We start from the raw sequence: 12,455 nt of genomic DNA, 5'->3' as shown, positions 1-12,455 counted from the left end.
GATAGAGCCTCAAGTTGTCACCCTGGGTAGAGTGCCGTGACATCACAGCTCACAGCAACCTCTAACTCCTGGGCTTAAGCAATTTTCTTGCCTCAGCCTCCCAAGTAGCTGGGACTATAGGCACACACCACAACACCTGGCTATTTTTTTTTTGGTTTTAGTTGTCATTGTTGTTTGGCAGGCCCGGGCTGGATTTGAACCCTCCAGCTTTGGTGTATGTGGCTGGTTCCCTAGCCACTTGAGCTATAGGCACTCAGCCACAGTTTTATTTTTCATTCAATTCACAGGACCAAAACAAAACATGTGGAAGTTGATACTCTGGTCAAAAATGAAACATCTAACATTGTTAATGCCATTGTAAATTTATTGAAAAGTTCAACATTGAAAATTAGAATGTGAATGTCAATGTTGGTGGAGCACAGCATTGTAATAAAAAGTGTTCTTACCCATTCAAAAATGTATGGAACTTAAACGTATTTGGGATTGCTTGTGATGTGCAGTAGTCTACCAATCAAAATAGAAACTGTAATTGCCGAAACTTACAAATTTGTATTTATATAAGCAACTGACTCACAAAACTTTTGTGACAGAAGCTAATATCAGACCCCATACAAACATTTGAGCATGGCTATGTGTATTTTTTTCTCTGTGTTGTCTAATATTAGTTGGATTTTGAAAATGCCTGAGCTTTTGAAACACCACTTGTAAAGCCGCCCAAATTTAGAATGCATTATGTGCAAAATAAGTTGGAAATCATTAATCAAATTAGTCAATGAATATAGCATGAAAATACAGCTTTTGAGGTTTTCGTGAAATCCAATCACGTAAAACAAAACATGCAAAAAGAAAGAAGCTCAAATTTCTCTGTACAAAAGCTGAGGAGAAATATAACAAAGCAAAAAATGAAAGCTGATAGGGTTTATTTACCTAATTTGAAAATTCTGCTTCAGAAGAATTTTGACATAGATGAATTTAGACTTCTAATTTGAATTGAGTCAATTTCTATTTCTCCAACAAAATGGAATGAAATTTTGAAAAGCTACAATTTTGCAGTGTCTATATTTGGTGAAATGTTAAAACAAATCACAGAGACAATTTGAAAGTTTTGTCTTATAAGATATTACTGAGTAAAGGTGCTCTGGATGAAGGCAGAAAGACTGTACCTATAAAAATATTGGCCTAAAATATTTATACATTATAACATAAAAAATAGAATTGAGAAGATTTATTTAGCAGAATTTATTCTGAACTTATTGGTTCATCAATATCTAGAAAGGAATTATTTTCTCAATTAAAAAAAATCTATAGAGAAACAGCAATTTAAAGTATCCACTTCAAACATATTAACCATAAAATGCAGCTTTGAAGAAGATTGCAGTTTTATGGAAACAATAACACCATACTGAAAAAAATACATGTTCCAGAAAAACGTTCATATCACAATGTTAGAGACTATAATGGCCAAATAACCAATTAAAGTATGTGACTACATATCAAGAGTAATTATTTGTGCCATTTTTATTTATTTATTTTTTGTTCTTTTTTATTTCAAGGTATTATGGGGGTATAAATGTTTTTGGTTACATACATTGTTTGGTAATGCCTGAGTCAAGGTTTAAGTATGCCTTTCACCCAGGTAGCATTCCTTGTACCCATTAGGTAGGTTTTTCATAACCCCTCCTTCCTCCTCCCCCTGCTTGATTTCCATTAATTTTTAAGCAAAAAGAGCAATCCTAGATGTATCACATTACCAGACTTCAAACTATACTGCAAGGTTATATAACCAAAACAGTATGGTATTATGCTATTTTAAAATATTCATGTAATCATTATGAGTTTCATTTTATTTTTTAATATTCATAGCTTTGTGTTATTTAAGAATATTTTAGGAAAAATTTATTTTAAAAATAAGTTTTGAATAGAATTATTTGATAGGTTCATCAATATAATAAAACTAAATTTTTTGTCAACAAATACTTTTTCAGAAATTATATATATGAATTATTTTTAGATCCTGCCCCCCCCCAAGTATCCCAGTTTGAAAATAAATTATATGGCCACTCTGTCTATATGATCTGGCTCCTTTTGCTCTCTGCCCCTGTCTCCTTGGTTCACTCTGCTTGGGCCACACTGGCCTCCTTGTTGGTTAACAGATGCTACAGGATGCTTCCCCTCCTTTTACCTGGATCATGTTGTCCCACATGTCTGCTTACTTTCTTCACCTACTCTAAGTCCTTGCTCAAGTGAGCTCTTCTCAGTAAGTCCTTCCCAGATTAATGTATTTGTAATTGCCCTCTCTCTCCCACTTTCCATCTCTCACCACCCTGATTAGTTTTACAGTATATTAATGTATTTATTATCTGTTTCTCACCATCAGAATGTGAGCTCTAGAGTAGTGAGTTTTTATTTGGTTCTTTTCTTTTCTTTTGAGCTAGAGTCTTACTTTGTGACCCTTGAGTAGAGTGCTATGGCATCATAGCTCACAGCAACTTCAAACTCTTGGGCTCAAGTGATTGTCTTGCCTCAGCCTCCTGAGTAGCTGGGATTACAGGTGCCCACCACAACACCTAGCTATTTTTCTAGATGAGGTCTCATTCTGGCTCAGTCTGGTCTTGAATCTGTGAGCTTGGGCAGTCCACCTGTCTTAGCCTCCCAAGTGCTGGGATTACGGGCATGAGCCACCGTGCCTGGCCATTTTGTTTTATTTTCTGACTGCTGTGTGTCTACCTCTGGCACATGCCAAGCACTCAATAAATAAATGCATTTCTGGCCAATTAACCTTTGGAGTCACATATTATTTATTTTCATATGTTAAGTTTAATTGTGTTGTAGTCTTCTCATAGGCACTATCCCATCTAAAGGGGATTTGCTTCAACTCACTTTGTTTTTATTTTTTCCACCTGAGGATGGTCTGCTTCTCTACTTCATGCTTTTTAAACAAGGAGGGGCTACTAGTACTTGTTTATATGTGAACCACTCTGTTTTTAGAATTTGGCCTTTCTTGGCAGAGTGGCTGGTAATTCCTCTGGCGTATGAAAGGAGATGTCAGAGATATGCTAGTTATCGGTCCGTTTTGGAAGCTATGATATGCTCTAATTTTAGATGTCAATAAACACCAGTAAACTAATAACAGAAATTCATTATCTGTTCTTCTCTGTCACTTATGTGTCTTAGGCGCAGCTCGTGTATACTACCAATATCCAGGAGCTCAATGTCTACAGGTATTTTTTTAATTAAATATTTCTAAAAATTAAATTTATTAGATGATTGTTAATCTTTGGGTAATAATTTGCTTTGCAAGTGCTTATTAGAACTCCTGTATCCTCCTACACTTTCCTGGCCTTAGAGCAGAGGTAGAACTTACTAAGCTGCCTTGGCAAACTCTCAAGGTGCCTGGCTTCTAGACAACGTTGTCCAGGCTGGTGGGCTCTGCTGTTTCCATTACCACCTTAAGAAGTGTAAATTCTTTCAGAGTCACTGCAGATGTTTTGGCCCAGCTGTTCCAGATACCATGCTCCATCCAGTTCACAAAAGAGAAAACACAGATGGAGAAACTTCGGCAAGATTCCAACAACATCACAGCTAGGATGAGGGCTGAACTAAGATGATGGGGTTGCATAGCAGACTAATAAGTATAGACTTATTTCCACATCTACTTAACATTTATTTAGTTGGTGGAGAGATTTCCTGTTAAGAAAAGTTACATATTGAAACAGATACATTTATTAAATCATTTCTTCTGGCCAAAGCAGAATTGACAGTCTGAAAAAAATATTCTTATTCTTTCTTCAGTTATAGCCTGCAATTTTTAACATCAGAAAAATTTCTGGGAAACAAATTAGAGGTATAGACAATAAAAATGTATGCTTGATAAAGAGCGCTAGACCTCGCCTCATTTGGTTTCAGAATTATAGCCAGTAGAGTTCACATAAGACACAAAAATAGGAAAAAGACTTGTGCTACAAGAAGTCTTTTTAAAACTTCCCACTTGAGGGCACTTTATACTTCAGTAGAAAAGAGGCCAATTTATTAATATATATTGCCAGTTTATTCTGGTTCTAGGATGTTACAGGATGAGCATTACTTGTAATCCTCTCCCTCCCAGACCTGGTTAAAAAAAAATCAAAACAAAGTAAAACAGCAACAACAAAACAGTTCCTACCACACAGTAAGCTCTCCAGTAAATGTTTGGTTTCTTAAATGTAGGAAACCAAGACTTCAATAGAAATGCAAGTGAATCCATGGACACATAAACATGAAACCCAGCCCAAACAATAATCCGTCTGGTACTGTGATCAGTTGAAGGCACACAAACCTTAACTTACTGACACCCTCTTCCTTATAGGATGGTCTCTGGCCTGTTTCTCATCACTGCCTCGCTCTTGCTCTAGATGACAGGGGAGCTGACCCTTTGCAGGTTGCGTTTTCCAGCCTCCAGGTCAGCTTGCTCTCAATGGGAGGCACTGGTGGAGAAGTAGAAGGTGAAAAGCCGGGAAATCCAGGGCATTTCCCTCCAAGGTGCTCTCTTTCCAGTGTCTGTGTCAGCAGCCAGGTGGCCTTTATGGCTTCAGCTGGAGTAGGTCAGGCCTGCTGTGGTTCCAGCTTCTGCTCATTGACTTGGCCTCTGGGCGCTGGTAGCTTTTCCTCTTTTGTCTCTTTGGCTTAGGCATAGTACTGGCTTCCTGCTATGGTCCATCTTTGGGTTACCTCAGGATCTTCTGTTTTGCTTCTTAGCTGTCCCAATAGGCTAAATTCCTTCTGTTTACTCATGTGTTTTGAGTGTTTCCAAGTGGCCTTTGATACATTCCCCACTACTTAAATGATATGTAGGCCTATATCACTTTGAAAGAGTGATATAAAATCCAGATGACCCAGTTAATACCCAACAGCCTGATAAAAATCCTTGAGGCTGGTATAATTCTGAGCTATGCCTACACAACTCAGACACAGCATGTACAAACAGAATATTAGAGTCAGAAACTAGATTCATGCATTCTTCTTGCACCATTTCCTTTGGCTTTCTTAAATGAACTGAACATTGCTTTCAGTGTACCTTGACAGCATATTTAATACCAGCTGTGAATATAGCAATGGAATGAATAGTATTTCTAACATAGCTATACATCAATAGTAATATGAGCAATAATTTAGAAATGTATCTTTTACATGAACAAAAATAATTTCAGTAATAGTAGGGAAGAACAATTCATAAAAATAAAACAGGGCAATACATGAGGAAAAATAATTCAGCACAATGAAGCCCCTTATTTATGAAGTCTGTATTCTTTTAATTGCATCTTTGTGATTTATATTATTAAAATTTCTGAGTAATGAAGTAAGTTGTTGCCAGTGACATAATCAAGTACCTTTATTTATCTTCAGAAGGTCAGGGCACAAAGCAAAGGACTTCTGGTCAAAGGTCCCTCTCTTTTCAGAAGAGCATGTCCTGTAGCAGCCACTTTAACTTGTATCATCAACTCTCGAAGGTCTCCCATCTCTCATTTAGAATGTTCTATAGTTGACTCAGCTACTATTAGGGTATCACGACAATGATCTGCTTCTCTTCTTACACTGCACTGGAACTCTGATAAAACCAGAGAGAATTCTTTCAACAAGTGTGAGTATGCCCCAACCATGAGATGGGAAGGTTTTTAAGATCACACGATTATGCTGGGGCACAGGGCAGCAGAATTTACTCACAGTCATGCTGCCTTTTATCTTTCCAAGGCCCATGCCTATGACAGCAGTTGCCAAGGTATTCTGACTAAAGAGTTGTGAGGAAGAGCTCCTTTCTCTGTACCTTCTTGGAAACTTCCAAGAGGGACTAAATCAATCACATGCATACTTAACTATTTTTACTCCTAGATTTAAAAAAAAAAAACAAAAAAAAAAACTTACATCTGGCAGAGTGCCTTGTTGTACCTAAAAGATAAGCTCTTTTATCTTAAGAGAGGAAGATATCCATTTTCCTCCTCCATTTTCTGTGTTATTAAATACTCAAAAATAAGTTAGTCAGCAGTGGGACATATTGTTATTTCCAAACAACAATCTTTTTTTTTTTTTTTAACGAAAGACATCCATTTTCCTTCTACTTTTTTCCTGAGTAGTAAATACACAAAGATAAGGAAAGTAGTAAGTGTATTTATCTATTCATTTATTTATTTATAGAAGATCAAAACCAAGTTTGTTTTATTTATACACACAGAACAATTTATTTGGAACACTCAAGTATGGACTATGTACATGACAATACAAGAGGCGTTTGCTTCTGTGGTGGTTGATCACTGCATAGACTGAGATTATGAATATGAGGGTAAGCCCCACACAGGGCGCAAAGCCTTGTCTTCAAGACTCTTTAGGGATCTTTCCTCCTCGATCTACCACCACCCCCACGTGGGAACCCCAGCCCAGCACTCTGAACAGCTTTGTAAACATCCATGCCCATTCCTTTTCACTTCTAACTTGATAGAATTAGAAAAATGTTTTTATGTAAACAGTGCTGTTTTTGTCACTTGACAGCACATTAATTTTAAACTCCACCCTTTACCCAAACCCAGTGCTTTCCCAAGAGGAAGACACTGAGGACTTGGGGTGATCCCAATGCCTCCGAAGCCACCAAAGCAGCCACTGGCGGCTTCTTTTCTCCTCCTCATGTCCCCTTCTCATCCATAGTTTTGAAAATATATTTAGTGAAACGTGTAGAATATTTTCTTTATGGATGTGCATCATGTGTGTGTGAGACAGAAAGAGGAAACACTTGCACACCCATGAGAAAAAGAGTTTGGAGTTGGTAGACTGTTAGCTAAGCTCTCTTATTTAATGCTGGTTCCATACCACACCATTTGACCCAGTGATGCCACTTCTTAAAATTTATTCTATGGAAATCATCAAATATGGGTGCAAATATTAATTTAGCAACCGCAAAATTTACAAAAACAATTGAGGTATCCAACAATAAATAATTGGTTTAAAAAAATTATAGTACATGATATATTGAAAACTACATAGCCTTTAAGTGTTGTTTTGGAAGATAGTTTAGGATAGAAAATGTAAACTTTGTGGTCTTCAGGTCCAAACTCTGTTATTTGCCGGCTGTATCAGATAGAGAAAAGTTTTGTGCTTCTCTAAGCTCCAGTTTTTACATCTGGGGGTGGTAATACTGAGCTCTCAAGGTTATACAGATTTAGAGGACATGTGTAAAACCCTTTACCAGAAGGTCAAGCATAGTAAACTCTCAATAAATGTTAGCTGTCATAGTTGCAAATGATGGAAACACATATGCATAAGAATAGGAAAAAATATTTTAACTTTCTAAAATTATACACAGTCACTTAGTGGATTTATATTTATCTAGCCATTGAGTGACATATCTCTGTATAATGGGATTGTTTGAAGGACTAAATGGCCTAAATTTCCCATGGGAATTTTTCAAAAAGTTTTTTTCCCCTGTATTTACTAGATTACTACATATTTATTGAATATTGAAATGTGTGCCCAGGAATCTAATTATGCAAATAATATGGAGCCATTCAGTCTTAAATCCATGTCTAAAATAAATCTTATTCCAACTTGTGTTCCAACTTCTGTTTGCTTCAAAATATATTGCATGTTTAATACAAATAAAGCCTATGTATATAAAATAAAATTACATGCACTCACAGAAGAATATAATGATATCAGCTAAAATGTACAGAGGAATGTATTGAAAGGAGGATTATGTGTGGTTTGCATTTTTCCTTTATATTTCTCCTCAATTTTCAAATTGTCTACATTTAAGATGTATTAATTTTATATTTGAAAATGATTTAAAATTAGAACTTCTATGGTATGAATTTATGTAATTAGAGGTTGTTTATAGAATTATATATAAAAATGTGTGTGTGTGTACAGGGTGGACATAAAGTTTGTGTGCAATTTACTGTGTGAAGTTATTTTATTTTATTTTTATTCATTTATTTATTTATTTATTTTGAGACAGAGTCTCACTATGTCACCTTTGGTAGAGCGCCATGGCGTCACAGCTCACAGCATCCTCAAACTCTTGGGCTTAAGTGATTCTCTTGCCTCAGCCTCCTAAGTAGTTGGGACTACAGGCGCCTGCCACAACATCCAGCTATTTTTTTGTTGCAGTTGTCATTGTTGTTTAGCAGGCCTGGGCTGGGTTCCAACCACCAACTTCAATGTGTGTGGCCTAACCACTGAGGGCCGAGGCTGTTAAAGTATTTTAAATTACACACAAACTTTGTGTCTACCCTGTACATACATACACATGCAGATATGTAGTAACTGAGATATACATGTGAATTGCACTACTGATGTCCCATCTGCCACCCGTGCCACTTCATCTCTTGGCCATGTGCATTGGCTATTTTTTTGGTATTTATTGGGTACAAAATTAGATGTCACCCTTAGAATCTTTTCTTCTACCACCTAATTACCAGCTCCATGAGTAACTGCTGTCCCTATGTCTCCTTACAGATGTTTGTCATGTGCAAAATTATGCATATGTGCTTACAAATTTATGTAAATGGAGACACATTTTTCATATTTCTATTTTTTTAATTTTTTAATTTTTTTTAAGCTGTGGTTTTTAAAGTTAACAAGGTGTCAGAAGTCTTTCTTAGTTCACACAAATCTGTGACTGCATTCCTTTTAGCAGTTGCATGTTATTCGAGAGCCATAACTTACTTTAGTCATGTAGCTTATTTTCAGTTTGCTCATAAAACTGTACAGTGATGAATGTCCTTACACGTATATCTTTATTTATATGTCCAATTTTTCTGTAAGGTAGAATCTTTATTTATATGTCCAATTATGTTTGCAACATATCTTTATTTATATGTCCAATTTTTCCGTAGGCTATATCTTTATTTATATGTCCGATTTTTCTGTAGGGTAGAATCTTAGAAGCAAAATTGCAGAATCAAAGGTATATGCATTTGAAGGGTTGATAGATCCTGCTTTATAGAGGTTTTTATAAACTTACATAGCTCCCTATGGTGTAGATAAGTGTTTACGTATATGTATAACCCTGACTTTTGTCAACACTGCACATTGTTAATCTTTTAAAATTTTGATGAATAGGTAAAAATCAATATCTCATTACTTTATATTGCATATTGAAAGATTAATGAGATTGAGCATATTTTTATATAGTAATAAACATTTGAGTTTCTTTTTCTGGAAATCTGCTTTTTAAAAAATCTCTAGCTCAGGTTGCTATTGTTTTGTTATTGATTTGTACATTTTTTAAAAATTGGAATTTAAATCATATTTATGTTTTAAACACTTATGTTTATAGTTTTTGAGATTAGCTCTATTGATATTTTTTCTTGTTCAACTTCACTTCAGAGTTTTATGCCCCTCTTAGGAAAGCCTTCATCACCCTAAATTATAAAATATATCCTCCATTTTTTTATTATTTATGTTTAAAAATATTTCTATCTTTTATGGGTCTCAAACCTATTCATGGGGCATAATATGTTAGGAACCCGAATTTATTGTGTTTCAAGTAAGTTGTTATTTATTGAGTTGAGTAGTCTGTTTCTGACAATTTGAAAGCTCATGTTTACTATATTGGAAGTTCTTATAGGTGCAGAAGTTTCTGGCTTTTCTAGTCTGTATCTTTGATCTATTTGTCTATTTCCTTATCAAAATCACACATATTTAGTTATTGTCACTTTGTAAGATTTCAAATCTATCAAGAGAAGTCTTTTCCATCTCTTTTTTAAAAAAAATTGTCTTGAGTATTCTAGCCTATACATTTTAGCATTAGCTTATTTGAATAATTCTATTACGACGTTTATTTGAGCTACATCACATTTACAGTTTAATTGGGGAAACTGACATCTTAGTATGCATCTTCATTCATGTATGTCTTTTTCATTAAATAATAAATTTTATTGTGTATACGTAAGGTATACAGCATAATGTTATGGGATACATATATTGAATCATTGGGTTACTATAGTTAAACAAATTAACTTATCCATCATATCACAAAGTTACCCATTTGTTTTGTGGCAAGAAAAAGCTAAAGTTTACTCATTTGAAGGAATCCTAAATGTGGTACAATTTTGTTACCGATAGTCCTCAACATTGCACTTTAGATCTATAGACTTTTTCATCTTACAGTCTGCTACCATACATCTCCCTATTTCCTCCTTCCTCCTCCACCCCTGGTAACCACTCACTATTTTGTTCTCTATCTCTAAAAATTTGAGTGTTTTTTTCATGCAATATTTTTCTTTCCATGCCTGGCTTATTTCACTTAGCATAATGTTCTCCAGGTTCTTCCATGTTGTACCAAATGACAGGCTGTCCTTTGGAAAGGCTGAATAATATTCCATTGTGGGGGTATATGTGTCTGTGCAGAGATGCACGTATGTGTATATAGATATACATCGCAATTTCTTTATTCATCTGTCCACTGATGGACGTTTAGGTTGTTTCCATATCTTGGCTATTGTGAATAATGCTGAAATGAACATGGAAATGCACATATCTTTATGAGGTAGTGATCTCATTTCCTGTGTATATGTGCCTGGAAGCAGGGTTGCTGGGTCATATGATAGTTCTATTTTTAATTCTTTACAAACCTCTTTACTATTTTTCATAATGGCTGCACCAATATGCATTTCAACAATGCAGTGGACAGGGGGTCTCTTTTCTCCATACCCTTGCTAACATTTGTTATCATTTGACTTTCTGGTAATAGCTATCCTAATGGGAGTGAGGAAGCATATCTTAGTTGTTTTGATTCCTATTTCCCTGAAGATTAATGATATTGAGCACCTCTTCATGTATCTATTGGCCATTTTTATGTTTTCTTTGGAGAAAGGTCTATTTAAGTTCCTTGCCCACTTTTAAGTATGGTATGTAGGCCCTCTTTTTTGTCTGATAATGCTTTTTCTTTATAAATAAATGTCTTACACATGTCCTTTTAGATTTATTATTTAATATATTATGATTTTTGTTAGTATTTTGAACAGGTTCTTTTTTCCGAATGGATTTTCAAATTGCTTACTCCTGGTTGGTAGGGAAGATATGATTTCATTTTATTCTTGTATCTAGTCACCACCCTGATCTTATTTGTTCAAATAGTTTCTTACATTTTCCAGGAAAATGCTTATGCCATTTACTTTAAAAGAAAAAGGTGAGAGTGCTTTGCCTTTCCCCCCAAAGATATAGTTGTTCTATTTTACTTTTTATTTTTATTCATTTATTTTTTGGCTGGGGCTGGGTTTGAACCCGCCACCTCTGGCATATGGGGTCAGCACCCTACTCCTTTGAATCACAGGCATTGCCCTCTTCTATTTTACTTTTAAATGCATGTAATAACGTGTTCTAGAATAATGTTGAAGATTAGCAATGATAGTAGGTCTCATCTGTTAATGACTTATCTCTTAGTTAAAACAATGTTTAATAGTTGACTATTAAATATGAAGTTTGTTATAGGTTTTTTTTATAGATACACTTTATCAGGTTATGGAAATTTTCTTCTCCTTGATATTCAACAACAGGAATGGCAGTTAAATTTGTTTTCTGTTGCTTTGTTATTTTCTTTTTTTTTTTTTTTTCACTGCTTTCTTGGTACTTCTCAATGTGTTTATATAGCTTTTCCTTTATTTGTTAGTATAATAAATTATATTAATCTTTTTTCTAATGTTGAACCATTCTTAACATGACTAGCACAAACACTGCTTAGCCATGATTTTTTCAAAAAACACATTTCTATTATTTTTACTTAAGCTTCTCTGTCTCTTTCTCACACATACACAGGGGCAGATTGTTTTTTCTTTGACTTTAATATTAAGTTTCCATGATTTTTATAGAATGAATTGGGTAATTTTCCATATTTTTCTATGTATATGGGAATTTTATTTAATGCTCCCCCTAATCTGTCACTTTTTGTCTTATTTTCTATTTAATTTATGCTTTTACTTCTTCTGTTTACTTATTTGTAGTTTTTTTTTAAGATTCTTGCCTTGGATGTTTTGTTTATTTCTTATTTTTCAATATTGCACTGAAGTCTATTTATACATTTTTCTTTCAGTTATATTTTGCTTTTAACTCTGAGAGAGTATATGTGTGTGAAAGAGAGAGAGAAAGAGAGACAGAGAGAGAGAAAGTGAAAGAAAGTTTTCTCATTGATACTTCTAAATCATTTGAAAATTCCTGATAATTATTTAGACATTCTTTATTTTTTCTTAAGTGGATAACTTTTTGCCATTAATATGTACTTATATTCTCTACAATCTGGTCTGTATGATGTACTTTTTAGAATTTGTTGAGCTTTATTTCATATCCTCATACATGGTTAATTTTACTGATGTAATTGAATAGAATCTGTATTCTGTTTTTTAGGTCTAAAGTTTTATTTACTCATAATTTATTCACAATTATATGAGTATGAAACCATCATCATATGTATTATCTAAACTTTCTATACCAGA

The 12,455-nt window shown here is 34.5% G+C and overlaps 1 protein-coding gene across 2 annotated transcripts in view; it reads left to right on the top strand.

The window, feature by feature from the left end:
- LPXN (leupaxin) overlaps positions 1-12,455 on the top strand; it is a 37,680-nt gene that overhangs the window by 6,090 nt on the left and 19,135 nt on the right. The window contains exon 3 of one of the 2 annotated variants that reach the window (XM_003801358.2): positions 3,175-3,221. The exons of the other annotated variant lie outside the window; for it this stretch is intronic. Within the exon in view, the coding sequence (XP_003801406.1) occupies positions 3,175-3,221 (47 nt within the window). The remainder of the gene's footprint in view (positions 1-3,174; positions 3,222-12,455) is intronic. 2 annotated transcript variants of the gene reach the window in all.

The sequence above is a fragment of the Otolemur garnettii genome, unplaced genomic scaffold (assembly GCF_000181295.1).
Source record: "Otolemur garnettii isolate 467f Iridium unplaced genomic scaffold, OtoGar3 scaffold00209, whole genome shotgun sequence".
NCBI lineage: Eukaryota > Metazoa > Chordata > Mammalia > Primates > Galagidae > Otolemur > Otolemur garnettii.
The sequence above is the reverse complement of the archived record's forward strand: the minus strand, read 5'-3'. Positions and strand labels throughout refer to the sequence as shown.